Below are 18,179 nucleotides of genomic sequence, written 5' to 3'. Positions count from 1 at the left end.
ATACTGAATGTGCATCTTACCACGGTGTATCAAAAAAAATTATCAAAAAAAAATTTCATCAAAAATTTTAGTACTAAAAAAATATTGAAATTTTGAAATTTTTTTTTGGGATTTAGAGATTCAGTACTACTCTAATTCATATTTTAATGTGTTTCTACGGCTTTTCTAGATATGTGTGATTTTTTTCAGTGTTGCGCGGTATCAAAAAATATTTTTTTTATATTTCCAAAGAGTGGTTAGGTAAGGGAGTAAAAAGTGCCCCCAAACCAAATTACTAGCTGTATGGCAAATATTGTAAAGGATATTAAATAAGAAAATTTGGCGGTTTATTTGAACCCCTATGTGGTTTGACGTAGGATCTATAGTGAAAAACGTACTTTTTCGTTTATTTCACGCCATCCTCAATAGCTCCGAGATAATTTTTTTTTTTTAAATACTGAATGTGCATCTTACCACGGTGTATTAAGAAAAATTATCAAAAAAATATTTCATCAAAAATTTTAGTACTAAAAAAAGTATTTAAATTTTGAAATTTTTTTTGGGATTCAGAGATTCAGTACTACTTTAATTCATATTTAAATGTGCTCTTACGGCTTTTCTAGATTGATAAATATCTTCAAGCTTTTTTTTCAAATATCTAATAATAAAAATGAATAATTAAAAAAATAATACACAGTACAAAAAAATGTTTAGATTTTATGGCATTTCGAAATTTTGAAAAAAAAAATAACTTTGAGACCACAAATCCGATTTGTTTTTTTAATTTTAATCTTTCAATTGGAAACCACGAATACAATAAAATAATCGATTTCAAAAAAATAAACATAATAATGCAGACGATGAAGAAAATTATTTTTGTGTCACACAATGCTCTTAAAAATTCAGGAAAAATTACGCCACATGTAGAAAAAAGACACATACGAACACATTTCTCATACTGTAATTTGTGTTTCATTTGTATGGCAGCTCCCCCTTAGAGAGGGGGATGGAGTGTTTAACTACCATAGAATCATTTATTGCACCCTAAAACCTCCACATGCCAAATTTGGTTCCATTTGCTTGATTAATTCTCGAGTAATGCAGAAATTTGAGTTTCATTTGTAAGGCAGCCCCCCTTAGAGAACGGGGTGGAGAGTCTAACCACCATAGAAACATTTATTGCACCCAAAAACCTCCATATGCCTAATTTGGTTTCATTTGCTTGATTAATTTTCGTGTATTGCAGAAATTAGTGTTTTATTTGTATGGCAGCCCCCCCTTAGAGAGGGGGATGGAGAGTCTTACCATCATAGAAACATTTATTGCACCCTTAAACCTCAATATGCCTTATTTGGTTTCATTTGCTTGATTAATTCTCGTGTGATGCAGAAATTAGTGTATAATTTGTATGGCAGCCTCAAAAACCCATACGTACAAATTTTCATGTTAATCGGTTCAGTAGTTCCCGAGTCCATAATAATCAGACACAGACAGACAGACAGACAGACAGAAATTCAATAATATATATATATATATATATATATATATATATATATATATATATATATATATATATATATATATATAGATATATATATATATATATATATATATATATATATATATATATATATATATATATATCTATATATATATATATATATAAATGGAGTGATGTCTGTCTATCTGTCTGAGTCTTATAGACTCGGAAATTAATCAATCAAACGAAACCAAAGTTGGCATGTGAAAGTTTTAGGGTGCAATAAATGTTTCTATGATGGTTAGACAGTCCTTCCCTCACTCAAAGGGGGGGCTGCCATTACTCGAGAATTAATCAAGCATTACTCGAGAATTAATCAAGTAAATGGGCGGGACGAAGTTTGCCGGGTTAGCTAGTATATATATATATATATATATATATATATATATATATATATATATATATATATATATATATATATATATATATATATATATATATATATATAAACCCGTTACCCTTCTTAAATTAACATAGAAACAGAAAATACACATTTAAATATTATACGCTTAGTTGGTCTCTTAAAAATAATCTCAATTTTCTTTGAATTTCTTCTGTTGTCATTCCCACAGGAACCACATGTTGTAGCGTGTCGAACTCATGCATGAATCTAGTTGTCGGTTCGTGCTGTGTGTAGTTTCTGTATCTAAGGGGTGGATTAAACACCCTCCGGCGACGAAGTGATATGGGGCTGGTATTAAAGCAGATCCGGTTGTAAAGACACGGGCTTCTGATCCGTCCGCTCAGTACATTACAAAAGAATGTTATATCCGCGATCTTGTGTCTGCTGATGACGGTATCCAGGTCTACCAAACAGCAGAAATATTCATATGGTGGCAGGTGGCCTCTCCATTCTAGGCTTCTCAGGGCAAACTTCAGGAGCCTTTTTTGGACATTTTCAAGCCTTTGGATGTGCAAATCATACTGCAGACGCCACACCACACTAGCAAAGTCGATTTTGGACCGTGAAAGGTTGATACTTTACTATATATAAAATCCGATGTTTCCGACGAACCTTCCAAAATTTTGCAAATCTTGCTGAAGCAGATGGCAATCATCAATGTGTTTCACGGGAAGAAAAAGTTCCACGTCATCAGCGTATATGAGAACGTTTGCGTTAGTTAAGAGCGACGGTAATTCATCCATAACCATGACAAATATAATATCTTGCGTTACTCGAAATTGATAATTCGTTGCTTTTGAATCACTTTATCGATTTTCGTTGATATTTTATGCTGATTTTGATGAATCATTTCGTTTTAAAAATAATGGACATTTGATTCGGTTAGTCGATTTTCGATCCCCTAGCATATAGACAATTGAAAAAATATGTAATGCAAATGAATTGTCTAAGAAAAACTGTAGACTGTGCATTAAATGTCTGCCTTCAGGCAGACATTCACTTCGGAAAATGTTGTTTTATAGGTTTTGAGATGTTGAGAATAAACAGACCCTAGTTTTCTATATGATTTTTGGTAAGCTAAGACCAATTTTAATTCCATATCAGTTCATTGAGCAGTTTCTGTTTATGCGGATCCAAAACTTTCTTAGGCGAGTAGTTCTCGTAGAATGAAAAATGAAGAGCGATACACATTTTCAAAAAGTTCTGAATGATATAAGATGATGATTTTTCCCAGAAGTTTCGGCAATATGTTTTTGTGTCAGTGCATGTGCCTAGTGAAGCAAACCTCTTTCGCTCATTTGGCAATTTATGCTACTGTACGTAAATAGACGCAGGGATAATTTGAAGGAAAAGCTCAGCTGCTGCTGCTGATGCTGCTGTTGCTATCAGCGAACATTTTTTCTCGAAATGTTTCTCCCTCCAAAAGTTGCCTTACTTCGGCTGTCTGTGGTTGCGAAATAAATCCATCTTTGCGGTTGGTAGCAAGGCAGCGAGAGAGAGCTGCGGGAAAGCGTGACGCAAAAGATGCAACATTCTTTTGGTTTGAGATATTCCTTGCTCGCGGTGCTTTCACCGCCGCCAATTTCCTCCAGTCTGCGCTGTAGGTATGTGTGTGCGCCACAGACAGAGACGGAGACTTATTTTGGCTTGGAAGAAATTATACAATGAAATTTTTCAACTTGCCATTTCGTTGCCTTGTCTTGGATGAATGATAAATCTTCAGAAAATTTCGCAAAAGAAGCAGTTAGCTAGTTATTTCGAGTTGCTGCAACAATCCACTGCATTGCCAACAGTTGTTGCCAAAGGGAGGTTGATAAGAAAATATAAACATGCGGGAAACTAATTTCCAAGTTGTCTCTTGCATCCAGTGACGGGAGCTAACATTATTACATTTTTTTTTTCTGTTTGTGCGTCGACAAATGTTCTGTGGTGAAATACAAGGGATGATCAGAATTATTCAAACTTCTAAAAAGACCATTCGAAAAATTGTTTGCAAACGATGTCCTATAGCTTTAGTCCTTCTATTGTGGCACCATCATTTTTGCCAATTTTGACATAGGACTATGTCTTTGATTTCTATATACGAAAAATGTATCGTTTTATTAAGAGTTTTCAAACGCATACAGGGTGGGCCATTTAAAGTGGAAGCATCTGGCAACCCCATAACTTTTGACAGAGATGTCAGATTAACAAATGTCATACCGCGTTGGAAGCGTCATTTCAGTACAATTTTAACCATGGAACAATACACACCTAAACAACGCGCTGAAATTGTTCAACTGTATATTCAAAATAACTTCTCAATTGTGTTAACTAAACGTGCGTGGAAAAATAAAAATAAAGTTGAAACATCGCCTGGAGACAACACTATACGTCGATTATATGCCAAATTTATATCGTCTGGTAGTGTTGGTTATGCCAGTCATCTGTCCAGACAACGACCAAGACGTTTCGACGAGAATATTGATGCCGTTCGAGCCAGTGTTGCAGAGACTCCATCGACGACTCCACGGAACGATGGCGACATCAGGTCGCCATCGTTCCGTGAATGGGGAGCGTTATCGGACAATGATAACCGATTTTTTATTGCCATTTGTTCGTGAAAATGAATTGGACAATTACTGGTTCCAACAGGACGGCGCTACATGCCATACAGCGGCTGCCACGACCAAATTATTGCGCGAAATGTGCCCCGGAAGATTAATATCGAAAAACGGCGATTATGACTGGCCACCGAGATCACCTGATTTGACGCCTCCTGACTTTTTTTCATGGGGATATTTAAAATCCAAGGTATACACTGGTAAACCAAGGACCCTGGCTGCGCTGAAAGACAATATCCGACAAGAAATTGCTGCCATATCGGCCGAAACATTGGGCAAAGTGATGGAAAATGCCGAAAAAAGGGCACATTTTGCGGTCAAGGCCAGAGGCGGTCATTTACGAGATATCATAATCAAAAAAAGGTTCACGTGGAACTACCTTAGCTTAGCAATCATTCGTTTGTATTGATTAAATTCTTGATTGAATGAAACAGTTTCCAAATTCAATTGAGTTCAATATATTTGCTCTGTGAGTGAAAAAAATGAACAAATGCCGTGTAAAGTCAATTCATTTATTGTGATTGATTGTTCTTCGTTACTTCGTAAATTTAATGACGGACCTTTTACGTTTGGTATGATGACTAGAACAAAATATATGTACGGAAGAATTATCAAACGTTTGATGAACCAGCCTAAGGCTGAAAATCTTTCCAATAAAGACAAAAAAAAAAATATCAAACGATTATTTTATTTCACATTTCCCTCTGAAGTTTACATCCCAAAAGTGTACATACTTCTCGAATCTCGAATTTGCTTGAAACTGGGAAGTTCATTCGCTTCTAGTGTCTGCACGATTTTCCCAGGTTCCTAAGTTTAGAAGATCATGTTAGGACAGACATATTCCACTCTGCACAAAGGCAAGCGAGGACAAAAGTACTCGCAGTTTGCATTTATTTGCAGAGCCGATTTCCCCACGCTCCATGGATTTGAAGTCTGTGTTAGGGAAACACATTCCAGTCGGAACAAAGGCAAGGTCTTCTTTTTGGCTTTAAGAGGGTTTAAACTTTTCAGTTCACTCGCCTCTAGGCTCTTTCGTGTGCTTGCAATGCCGATTTCGCTGCTTGGTTTTCAAGTCTGTGTTAGTCGGAACAAAAATACCCCCGACTTGCATGAATTTGAAATACCGATTTCTCCAGGCACCTTGGTTCAGAAATCTCTATTAGGGAACACATTTCGGTGGGAACAAAAGCTCCCCCTACTTTCGTGTGTTCTTTTTCTTCTTTTTGGCTTTAAGAGGGTTTAAACTTTTCAGTTCACTCGCCTCTAGGCTCTTTCGTGTGCTTGCAATGCCGATTTCGCTGCTTGGTTTTCAAGTCTGTGTTAGGGAACATTTTTCGATGAGAACAAAAGTCCCCCTACTTTCATGTATTTGCAATGCCGATTTCCCCAAGGCTGCTTGGTTTTGATGGTTGTGTTAGGGAAACCGTAAATCGGGCCAATCAAAACGATGCAGTTAGGGCGTTTAGATAACGCCTAATATTTTACAGTTATTCAATTGTTTATCTAATGAAAAACAACATTTTGTTAGTTGCGATAGATGCGTAGAAATATTTCCTATCAAGTGATGCAAACATCTCTCCTATCCAGTACGAAATGTTCGAGCTATAAGCATTCGAAATCTTTCATTTTTTCCTGCATGTTCTGTGTTTAGGTTTTCATTTTACCCTCCATATATTCCGGTTAGACGTAGTCCCACGTCAAAAGTAGTTAGAACAAATCTCCTTGGACCAAAATAAATGAATTTCAAAAAAAAAATTTAAAATTCCACTTCTTTACTTTACTATTGCAAAAACAAATCCTTCCACTTTAAATGGCCCACCCTGTATTATTCAAAATAACATGAACATGAACAGTGAATATAGTAAAAAAAAGTTAACAATTTGACGATTAAAAAGAGGTATGTTTCTTTCGATTGCACTAACCACTCGCTTCCCTCCCCGACGCAACGAGCAATCTTTTTGCCTAACTTCGGGTGTTAACTCACAATGTGGTTTGATGCGTATAATGCTGATGATGATGTTGGATTAAAGAGGCTTTAAACTTTTCAGTTCATTCGCCTCTAAACCGTATAATGAATTATTCTTCATTCACCGATAATAGGCATTTATCAGTTATTGTATCGATTGTTGCCCAATCAATGCGTGCTCAATCACACATTTAACAATGTTCTGGACAAAGTGGCAACGAAGGAGAAAATGCTTTTTTACAATACATTTTTGTAGTCATAGATTTATTTGGCTTTGATTTTATTTATGTAGATCTATTTAGACTTGTGTTCAAAAATGATAAATGACACTTTTGTGTACATTTGTGAACAGAATGTGGTTCCGGATTCTACCACATTATCTCATCTAACCCGTTTAAAGGATACAAATTCATACCGGAAACGGTTTTTTCAAGGCTTCCATTTGATGTATCAAAAGAAGAAAAAATTACAGATTTTTAACAATGAAAAAACTCAATTCAAATACAATTACTACACACAATCACAGTCCAATTTCAAGATCCCGTTCGTGCCCTAGGCTCAGATCCATCAACTTTTAGAACCTGAAATTCCTATCTATTTGTTTCTAATGTTGTCTCATTTTTCAGTTGTGAAGAGAATTTGTGGATTTTTTTTATCCCATATATTTATTTTAGGCTCATTAGCATTTTATCTGAAACAGAGCCGAATTTTAATCGTGTACATGTCACATGGTTATCATTATCTATAATTAGCACATTACACAGTTGTCATTTGTCAGTATTCCTTCTATACCATTGCATATGGTACATCTACACAGTATCCATTTAGGCGTAAGAGTTTTCTATCTGTTCTTCCATTATCCAGTTAGACCGGACAGCGGAGACAGTTGATTGATTATTGTTGAATTATTTATAGAACAGCAGCCCGATGTGTCTTGCACAGCAGAGCAGTTGTATGGATGAATCGATCTTATTTCGACCGTGGATAGATCTCCATCGCTGATGATTGTTGCGTGGACGTAGTTATTCTGAAACAACACAAAGATGGTCAATGAGGGCCCTGAGTTTTGAACTCACGATCGATCGCTTACTAAGCGAACGCGCAACCAATGTGGCTACGGAGACCCCCCTTGTGGAAATTTTGAAATGGGTCAAAAGCTGGGGTTTATGATAGAAAAACGTCATCGAAAATTCAATAATTCTCAATTCTGCATCATTCGATATCTTAAGGCCAACCAGTATTCATTTTTATTTGTTAAATCTTTATATCGTTCTTAATCATATTTCGGACAACATCATATTTTGGACACTTTGTTCTAATATCTTGAAATGCTTAATGCGCTGATGATATAACTATAAAATTAATAGCACAATTGCTTGTTAGAGTAATCCCTTGGTTTCACTATCCCTTCATTTGAGAATTACTTTTGAATTATTACATAATAGGAAAAAATCTATCAAAAATCTACTCATTATCGTTTGTGTTCGATATATGAAAGAAACTGAATTTTGACGTAGAACTACGTCTTTCATTAAGGGTGCCAAATCAGAAAACAGGTCACGTTTTTATGAAATAAAGTTAACGTTAATAACTATTTTCACCACGAACGGATTTTGGTGATTTACATACCAAACGAATCGAAAATTCCCTAAGATTTGTTTGATATACTATACATTACGATCCCCTGGTGTGTAAATGGTTAAAATTAATGAAAACAATAAACGTTTCCATTTCCCCATACATTTGTTCTGTCCATTTTTGTGCTATCCCGAACAGAGCTGTCAATAGCGGGCAATTTATCGACGAGCAACGAAGGGGAAATCATAAGATTTAAAGTACCCGTGAACAAAGGAAAAGAAGAAGAATGAAGTGGAATTCTTGCTTTGAGCATAAACAGTGGATCTCGGTGAGGCAAACTTTCAGTCACGTTCTGTATTCAAGGCAATGAACATCGCTTGTTCTTCCTTGTTTTGCGTCATCACATGTCTTCGTTTCGGATTGAGCTGAGGACCCGACCAAATTACTCACGCGCTGATGTCTCTGGCATTGCAATCGGTGCATCAAACTGACGTCATTGCATTAAGGTTTTGAGCTACACAATTGTGGGGGAATCATCAAGCTATCAAGGCTATCATCGGCTCATCAAGAAAATAAATGTTCTGGCATTTTGGTCTCGCAAACTCTCTCCACAAAGGATGAGAGCTAAGCTAATCTAGACCGACAATATCAACAGGAAGAGCTTCTGTTATGTGTGTGTACGAGGGTCACTATTTATATTTCGGGAATTGGCACACTGATGTCATATGAGTCCATCTGACGGTTCCATCGTAAAGTTTGACATTTTTGACGATATACGTACTCAGAACATTTTGTCATACGGACGCTATTTGTTTATTTTATATTTAGCTGAAAGTTTGGTCTCGGCAAAAAAATGGAACTGAATCGTGAACATTTTCGTGCGATGATTTTTTACGACTTTCGACGTGGATTATCACAACAAGAGTGCGTCAATCAACTTGATTTGACTTTTGGCGATGAAGCTCCATCAAAAACCACTGTGTATCGCTGGTATAGTGAATTCAATCGTGGTCGTAGTTCGCTGTCCGACGAGTTTCGTGAAGGTCGTCCAAAATCGACAGTAGTGCCAGAAAACATCTATGCTGTGCACGAAATGATTAAGCAAGATCGTCATGTAACCTATTGTGAGATTGAGGCATCCCTAAGCATTAGTTTCACCAGCATATATGCGATTTTACATGAACACTTAGTTGTGCGAAAATTATGTTCACGTTGGATCCCACATAATTTGACAATCGCTCAAAAAAAAAAAAACGCTCGTGTCGATTGGAATAAATGCTTTGAAAATTGGTTTAAGCGCATGCAAAAGTGTATCGATCATCGTGGCGGGTACTTTGAAAAACAATAAAAATATATTCGCAGCTTAACTATTTGTTTTTGTTCCTATTCCCGAAATATAAATAGTGACCCTCGTATATTTAGTTGCTTCAAGCCATCGATATATGGATATTTGTGTGCGTCCGTGCGTGCTTCAGAACCAGTACGTAAAAATAGTGCATCTTCGCTACGCTGAAACCCCATTTTGTATCTGCTCCCGTGTGCATTGGCCCTGTCACGGAAAATTATTTGGGGAATACCAAACATCTTGAATGTCGTACTGGAATGTTGAAAGTTTTTTGGGTTCGCGTGCCAGTCGGAAAACTGCCTCCAACTAGGATTGCATTTGCGCTGATCTTGATCATAATGAAGGAATGCTACTCTTTTTGAGGTTCTTGAGATTGACAGAAAGGGTTTATTTCGTTTATTTAGTCACCAAGAAAGTGAATTTTCTGCAATTTTGTATGTGATTTGGTTTCGCTTACCAGAAGCAAAACTTTCTCCATCACTGAGGATGACAGCTGCGCTTATCTCGAGCATGAGAAAGTAATAACACTTTTTTCGAAGCCAGCAATATTAACAGAAGAGAGAATAGCGCTAAATGATGAGAAGTGTTTTTATTCCTGTGTGTGAATCATCGATCAATTATCTTCAACTGATTCTACAATTAAAAAAAAACATTTCAGTGCGATCAAACTATTCTGCTAAACATTAATTTCAAAAATTTCACAGCATTGAAAATAATATTCGAAGTTATAAACAAACGACTCATAGAAAATAACAGCGTAGTTCTACGTCAACAATGCGGTCGAATCTTGGACACAACCTCCAAAATTTTTTTTTTCTTTCTTTTCTAATTTTAGTATCTTTCATTCATTAATGGAGTGAATAAATATCAAACACAATCAATGAATATCTTGTATTCTATCTATTGATCAATCTGCGTTGTCAACAAGAATATAAGAAGCTTGTAGGTTTTTTTTATTCTCTTCGGTAGACAATTGCTTATCCTCACAGCCGAGGAAATGGCTAGCCTTTTTCAGGCTGACAGTCACGATGGTCTGAAAATAACTCGAACATTTATTATATCTGATAAACATACATAAGGAGTTTCGAGGTAGCATTTTCGGAGCTTAAAAAATTTATCTATCCTGAGTTTTGTACTATGAGACTGTAAAAAATGTTAATCCTACATTGAAAGAAACATATGATGATATTAGTAAGCTCGTCACAAGAGTATTAGAATGCGTTTACATGCGGTGGGAGAAATGGTAGTAGAATTAGAATGCGTATGAGCTGGCTTGGTTGGAGGATTACGAATAGAGAATCGAAAAAATAGCAGCGGAATTCTCTCGTGATATATTCTCAGAAAATTTCCACAAAAAAAGTGTCGAGATAGCAGAAGAAGCTTATTTTAAGCTGGTCAAATCGAACGAAATCATAACAGAGGAACGAAAGACTATTCGACTTAGCAAATGTGTTTCATACGAATTTTTTGAATAAAATGGCCAATATGGAAGACTTTACAACATAAAAATGCTCAGCTAATGTTGCAAAATCGATGGCAATAATAGTAACAGAAAGTATTATTAATAGAATGTAAAATGTCAGTTAAATTTATGTTTTGGAGTCAAATTATACATGCATTAACACGTTCGTCGCCCAACGCGACGTTTTTGAGTTTCTTGCAGGACCCAACTAGCGAATAAATTATTAAATGAAGATCAGACTTAGTTTGTAGATAACTTTTACATGACCTAGCAATGTTTGTTTTCAATCGAAAACGAATTGATGACAACAACATCTGCCAAAGTCGTATTCTAGGGATCTTGCAAAAACTGCAGTACAAACCGTACTATAAATTAATTAAAAGTATAGTATAAACAGTATAATATTATGGTTATGATTTTATTATTTTTCTTCATATCCTATAGTTACATTTAGGTGCCTATTCTATCAAATTCCTTCTAAAAATCCTATTCAATTCGAACGAGAAAAGTGTCACCCATATGTGGGTGACGGGGCGTCGAAAGTGTTAAATAAAACACTATATTCATCCACACCAAATTAGTTAAATTAATGGTAAACAACACTTTTATTTTTTTAATTCAACTAAGTCCCAAAAAATCGATTTTCGCCCAGTTTTAAGCCATTTGTCATCGAAAAAAAAATTCCAAATTTCCTCCCCCTTGGAAGATTTTCGAGGATCAAAACATCAATACTTTGAGAGCTCTGAGGCACCCCTAAATCATAACCGATTGAGCTGAAATATTGCAAAGGTAATTTTTTTGGGCCAATAAACCAAATGTACATTGTCGGTTTTTGAAATTTGACATGACCATTTTCGCTGCCACCCTAATATTTACTCACAATGAAGCCGTTTAAATTAAAAAGTATTTTGTTCTTATTATATTTTCTAGTTTTTAGTACATTATCTGTTTCAATAGAATATTTATCTACAATAAAACCATTGTACTGTATTCTATTAGACAAATCATTTCATTTGACACCGATATTGAGTGGATTGCAAAAAAAATACATAGTGTGTTCTTCAAGTCAAGTTCGTTCGTGTGATACACATATCTCAATCAACATTTTTTTGAGAAAATATGGAATCAGTTATTTTGTAAAGGCGGCCATATTGGATTTTTCAAGATCATGGGATCAGTAGTTTTAAAATGACAGCAGAGATAAAGGAAATAATTGGTCAAATTTCTATTAATGTGGAACAACTTTATAGACATACAAATATACGTACAAACAGTTCAAGCTAAATTAAACCGTCTAATAAAATAATTTGCTATTTTGTGATTGCGGTCAGCCTGGATTTGGATTTTTCATGATATACTGTCATCTACTATTCAAGACATTTCATTTGATACCCACATTAATGGGGTTTTTAGAAAATATGTAAATTGCCATTACAGCCATCTTGGATTTGCATTTTTCATAAATAATTGTGTTCTACTAGTCAAGCCCTCTCATTCGATACCCATATTAATGAGGTTTTGAGAAAATATGTAGACCGTTATTTTGTAGTGGAAGACATCTTGGATTTGCATTTCTCATAAATAACCGTGTTCTACTAGTCAAGCTCTTTCATTTGATACCCATATTGATGGGGTTTTGGAAAACCCATATTGATGAGGTTTTGAGAAAATATGTGATCCGCCATTTTGTAGCCGGTGCCAGAGATAAAAATTTCAGATCAATCGGTCAACAGAAAGGGGGTAAAATTTCTATTAATGTGGGTCAGCGCTACAAACATGTTACAGGGCAAGCTAAATAAAACCGTTCAAAAATGAAGTGATGTTTGTCTGTCTTTCTGTCTTTCTGATTTTTATGGACATGGGTTTAATGATAATTTGAGACCACTCCTCCCTCTCGAGTCCATGTTTTTTTGTGGAGGTGGGAGTTTGTCACATTGGTTGCAACAGTTATAAATCATTATGGTGAATTCAACAATGATAGTTAGGACCCTCACAAAAAAACACTCCAAATATAAAACAAAATGATTTATTGCGATCTTAATTGATTCTATATTTCGGTAAGTTTGTTAATGGTAGACTCAAATAATGCAAAAGCTGTCTCATTCACTATACAATCAAGCGAGAACAGAGTGTCTCCAACTCTTCCCACAAATCGATGGATCCATTAATCATTTTCTCACCGATAAAAAATTACTCATAAAAACAATAGATTCGCACTGTATTATCTCCTTATTACTTCATTTTGTTCTGCTCCTTTAGACTTTATTGAAGGAATGTCTTCATCCATGTTAGGGGAATTTTGCCGCACATTCTTTCCAATTGATTCCCACCGAAACGGGTGGGCCAAATTTGTCACTACATGTTATCAAGCGATGATGAATTCTTCGGAAATTCCTCCGCCTCCCGGAATACGCAAAAAAAAATACTAACAATTCAGCTTTCCTTTGAAGAAGAACATTTTTCTCATTTCACTCTTTTCCTTCCACTTCCACAGGTTCTCCGCCGGAACACAAATACACCCACCAGGGGAAACTTGTGCCATCAAGTTAAAGCACTCTCGGAGGAGCATCTTTGGAACAACTTTGGCGGTGGAATGCTCTGGAAGTTTGCCCCGGGAAACGTACGCGTAACTTCCACCACCAACATCATCGCCCCTTTCCCGGTGGTATGAATTATGAGCATTTTTCCGTCATCGAATCCCGCCAGATCCCGCTCGCTGTCAAAACAAAGGGCTTCGTCAACAGCGACGTGAGAAGTATGCAGCATCCGGAAGGCTCCAGCTGAAGACGCTAAACTACCAAATTGCCACCGCCGCTGCCGAATAGGTGGGAGGAAATTTGCTCAGCTGTGAGTGTGTGTGTGCTCGGCCCCATTTTCGCAAAACTGCCAAACAATGAAAGTTTGTTATAAATTATCGCATTTCCTCAATCTATATTTCATTTTCGCGACAACACTTCCCGCGAGGTCCTCTGCGGCATCCGAACAGCAGCAGCAGCTATCGGAGAATGTGTCAGCCGTTGATGCTTCCGAGCCTGGAACGGGCCGAGAGCGAAGAAACTTGACGATTCCAGTCGCACCAGCAGCGTTGATAGCGTCCTTAACGGCACAAGATAAATCAGGACATGACTACGGGGACTATGGGGACGGGTTGAAACTACTCGCACATCCCAAATCGGTTAATCATCATTTTTCTCCGTCGAGTTCGATTCATTCGAGCTCTAAAGTTCAAACCGGAGGAGAATCCGGTGGCACGAGTCGATCGAAGGTGAACTTCAACAGTCACCCCTTTGACGACGCTAGCGACGGTTTCGAAGTGGATAAACCTGCCGAAGGTGGCGCTTCTCGAAAAAAGGAACCGAACGGAAAGGAAGAGGAAGACGGAGATGAGTATGATTATGACGCCAGAGGTGATAATTATGAGGATGACAAAATTATCAACCCAGCAGCGTTGGATAATTTTTTCGATAAGTCGTCCTCCCGAGGTGCCACCGGCGGTGGGAAGACCGAGTCGAAAGCCACCACGGAATCGGATTACGAGGATGGGGAGCAGGACAGTGACGAGCGGGATGAGAATGATGAGGACGTTTATGGCGAGGGAGGAGACATTCTGCCAGTGGATGGGGCGTTTGAAAGTTTCGGGAAAACCGGTGAGGAGAGCGGTGTTAAGGGGGACAGTGCTTTGCCTTATTTCCTGGTGGAACCTCAGAGTACGCATGTGATTAGGAACAAGCCGGCGATTCTGAAGTGTAAAGCTGCGAATGCGTTGCAGGTAGGCAGAGAGTTAATATACTTTTGGACTTAAGTAACTAAACAAATATTTTTATTTTGGAGCTAAGCTCCCACTTTATGCACTGTTAAGATAGAACTAATTTCACAACGATTAGCGCTCTCTTTTATATTGATGAAATGAAATTGCTTACAATATTTGTTTTATCTTCGTCTGGCAAAATCCTCGGGAACGGTCCGGGTGGCTTGAGAATGTTTATCGATCATCCTCTGGCTGATCGATATTATGATGACTCGCATTTTGTTTATCGCGAGTGTCGCATTTTGGGTTGACCGGTGTCGTGTTAGCTCTTCCCCTCTTAAGGCAGTATTGTAGTCTAGAAAATTGAAAAAAAATCAAAATTTGTTTCCTTCATATTCCTGTAGTTTAGGCATTCAAGAATATACCCTAGAAAGGACTTATCGACAATCCTATTACTTACCGAGTTAGAGCCATTTGAGTGATGCGGTATCTAACCTGGCACGGCCATAACAAAGAACTTCAAACGCGTTTTTCTCGAAACTAGCTTTTTTTCGAACTGGCGTACACGATTTCTCAAGTTCTACTGAGCCGATTCATGTCGAATTCATATGGATGCAATCTTCAGGTATCTCTCTATCGCATGAACCTCTGAAAAATGATACTTTTGAAATTGTATTATATTTAAAAAATCGGAAACGTAAGAAAAAACGCTTTAAACCTCATTTTGTTTTCAAACGGCTACCATTTTGTCAAAAAGATGTTTTGACTTGTCCGAGGTTCATGCGATAGCGGCATCTTTACTGATTCAGAATCTGTTCGATTTTTTTGTTTCAGATAAACAGAAGGGCTCGAATCGTGTACGCCATGGCACCACTTTTTTTTAACCCTCTTACTTCATCAGCTCTTAACTATTCTAGTTATGAATATTTTTCATCCGTTTAATTTTGGTTTTATTGCTAAAAGATAGATGAACGAATTATAATATAATGGATAATTGAAATATTCTTTGTTTAATTTTTACGGAGCTCGAAGAAACGTCTGAAATTCGTGTCTCTACACTAGAATACCCCCTTAAACAACTTTGTCCTCAAAATTGGATTGTTCCAAATCGGTGATGGCATGTTGATGAATGATTTTATTTCGGTTTTGAATTCTTGATTTATTTGTATTTTAACATTGCATGACGACTCTTTTGCTTATTTTGGGATTTTGTTTTTACATAGGCATAAGAGTTTGGTTCATAATGTTGATATACTTTTGGAATGATTCTGAGTGTTTGAAAAATTTGATTATTTTATCATTGATATGATCTCTTCTAATTGATATATCACTAAATGGTAGATATTTTTCATTCATGACGATATTTTTGGGTGTTTTTTTATAAATGAATGTATAGCATTGTTATATTTATGGACCGCTTGTTGAGTAAGGCAATTTACTGCCATATCTGAATTCAATGCTTTTATGCATCTGGCAATTTCTCTTATGGCTGAGTGACATCATTCTATTTGGCCATTGGTTTCTGATCTGTTTACTGAAGATTTGAACACCTAAATTTAGCGTTTGTTGTTCTACTACGATGAAAACTAATGAACTTACCTTGTCAACAACTATTTGTGCTGGTAAATCGCAATCGTAAATTGTAATAATACATATTCTATGTCGGCGATTGATTTTGATTTGATGGGTCGAATTTTTAAATATTTTTAAAATTTTGTCTGTTGAAAATATAAAAAAATTGGAGTTGTCTACAAATATATCGATACTAGCCGACCCGGGAAACGGTGTTCTGCCACATAAATTATTTGTAGTGAATATTTTGGTGTTAATTAAAGCATACTATTGTATTGACGGATAGTCGAAAAAGAATTAGACTACTTTTGAAAATGGTTTTTTCTTTATTTGTTACAAAAAATATAATTAAAAAAATAACATTCAGCATTGGCATTAGCATTACCGGTGAGAGATTGGCTCGGTTACACCTTGATTACATGTCCCATATATATGTTTTCCTTAAAGCTATAGATCTTCGTGTGTGATTGTTCCTACATCCTTATACCCTCCTTTCCTTCCTTTGCGGGTAGTTCGTCCCCTGGCTATAAATAGTAGAATAAGTTGAAATGTAAATACACTATAGATATACGAATAGATTTATGGAATGAGTGTTCATCAACATTGTTACAATTTCCTTATATTTTTCCCATCCTTCTCCTAAAAATATGTCACCCTCCTAAACTCGAGTACACCGCGAGTAATCGGTTTTCCACCTTACTAACCATAGATGTAAGAAAATTGTTTATATATATAGTTTTAAAATTATATTTAAGAATTCGGCTCCTTTAAACTTAAGTAACTGAGCCTGTAAAAATAAACGAATTAATAAAAAAAAAATTAGCATTAGCATTGAGCAAGTTTCACAATATCGTATGTGGTCCGAATTCAGAACTGTTAAGTTGAAAACATGCCTCCATCCATTGCTGATGATTAGTAATATCTCTTAGATGAAGGTATGCTTTCTCCAACAGTTAAGAATTGTCCTGGCCACGTCCTTGCACTTGCTAAGGAAAGGGAAGGAATATTAGTTCAACATTTACTTAAGAGAGATGCAGAGAACTCTACGACCTCTCATAAATGTCTCGGGAATTTAGGAATGTGTTAGTAGGGAAGGCAAGCCATAGGATACACTCAGCCGGTGTTACTGGCGTAGCTTGTTATTACTGATGAAATTAACATTAAAAAATTATCATATCTACAAAATTGTGATCAAAGGATAAAATGTAGGAATTTGTGAATATTTTAATTAAAAAAATACCAATTTGTTTTTTTAAATAAAAATTACACTGAAACAAAATTTTTGAAATCGAAATTTATTTTTCTTAAAAACGTATTTTTATTAAATTCTCAAAAAATATGTGAATAGTCTTTGAAATTTGCATCAAATCACTCATACATCGGAAGATGGGCATTTTTACAGGGACAAAGTTTTTCTAACGACAACTTTTTCATATTTTCTTTGAAAAATTCCGACCAATCCTCATTTTGTTTAAAGTCAAGATAGCAACATAGTGTATTCGACAAAGTTTTAGATGTTTTTGAAATATGAACTTCTGACGGCGCCAGTGGTTGTATGGTTAGCGTAACAGCCTCACAATCCGATCGGCCTGGGTTCAATCCCAGCTGGCGTCGTTGGGATTTTCTGAGGCGAAAAATCTCTGGTTACGTCTTCCTTCGGAGCGGAAGTAAAAGAAGTTGGCCCGGCTCATGAGTTGTTGAGTCTGATAGGTAGGAACAGGTGGAGTCGCCTCCCTGATGTCGGTGATTGGCACTAAAGTGGCGGAAATAGGCCGACGAAAAATAAGCGAAGATAAAAAAAAAAAAAAAAAAAATATGAACTTCTGTCGAAGACGTCAACTTTCTATCTGTTATAGTTTCTGGAATATATTACATTTTTGTATAGATACTCCTGAAAAAGTAATATTTTACTCGTAACATTTCTTTGTGTAAATTCTCGCGTTTTATATGTTCTCGACATGTTTCTAAATAGTTTCTAAAAAG

General features: G+C 36.3%; 1 protein-coding gene across 1 annotated transcript in view; it reads left to right on the top strand.

The window, feature by feature from the left end:
* The window catches only part of LOC129776042 (netrin receptor unc-5-like), a 413,378-nt gene that overhangs the window by 98,444 nt on the left and 296,755 nt on the right, over positions 1 to 18,179 (top strand). The window contains exon 3 of the mRNA XM_055781415.1: positions 13,371 to 14,645. Coding sequence (XP_055637390.1) covers positions 13,770 to 14,645 — 876 coding nt within the window. The 5' untranslated portion in view covers positions 13,371 to 13,769. The remainder of the gene's footprint in view (positions 1 to 13,370; positions 14,646 to 18,179) is intronic.

The sequence above is a fragment of the Toxorhynchites rutilus genome, chromosome 3 (genome assembly GCF_029784135.1).
Source record: "Toxorhynchites rutilus septentrionalis strain SRP chromosome 3, ASM2978413v1, whole genome shotgun sequence".
Classification (NCBI taxonomy): Eukaryota; Metazoa; Arthropoda; class Insecta; order Diptera; family Culicidae; genus Toxorhynchites; species Toxorhynchites rutilus.
The sequence above is the reverse complement of the archived record's forward strand: the minus strand, read 5'-3'. Positions and strand labels throughout refer to the sequence as shown.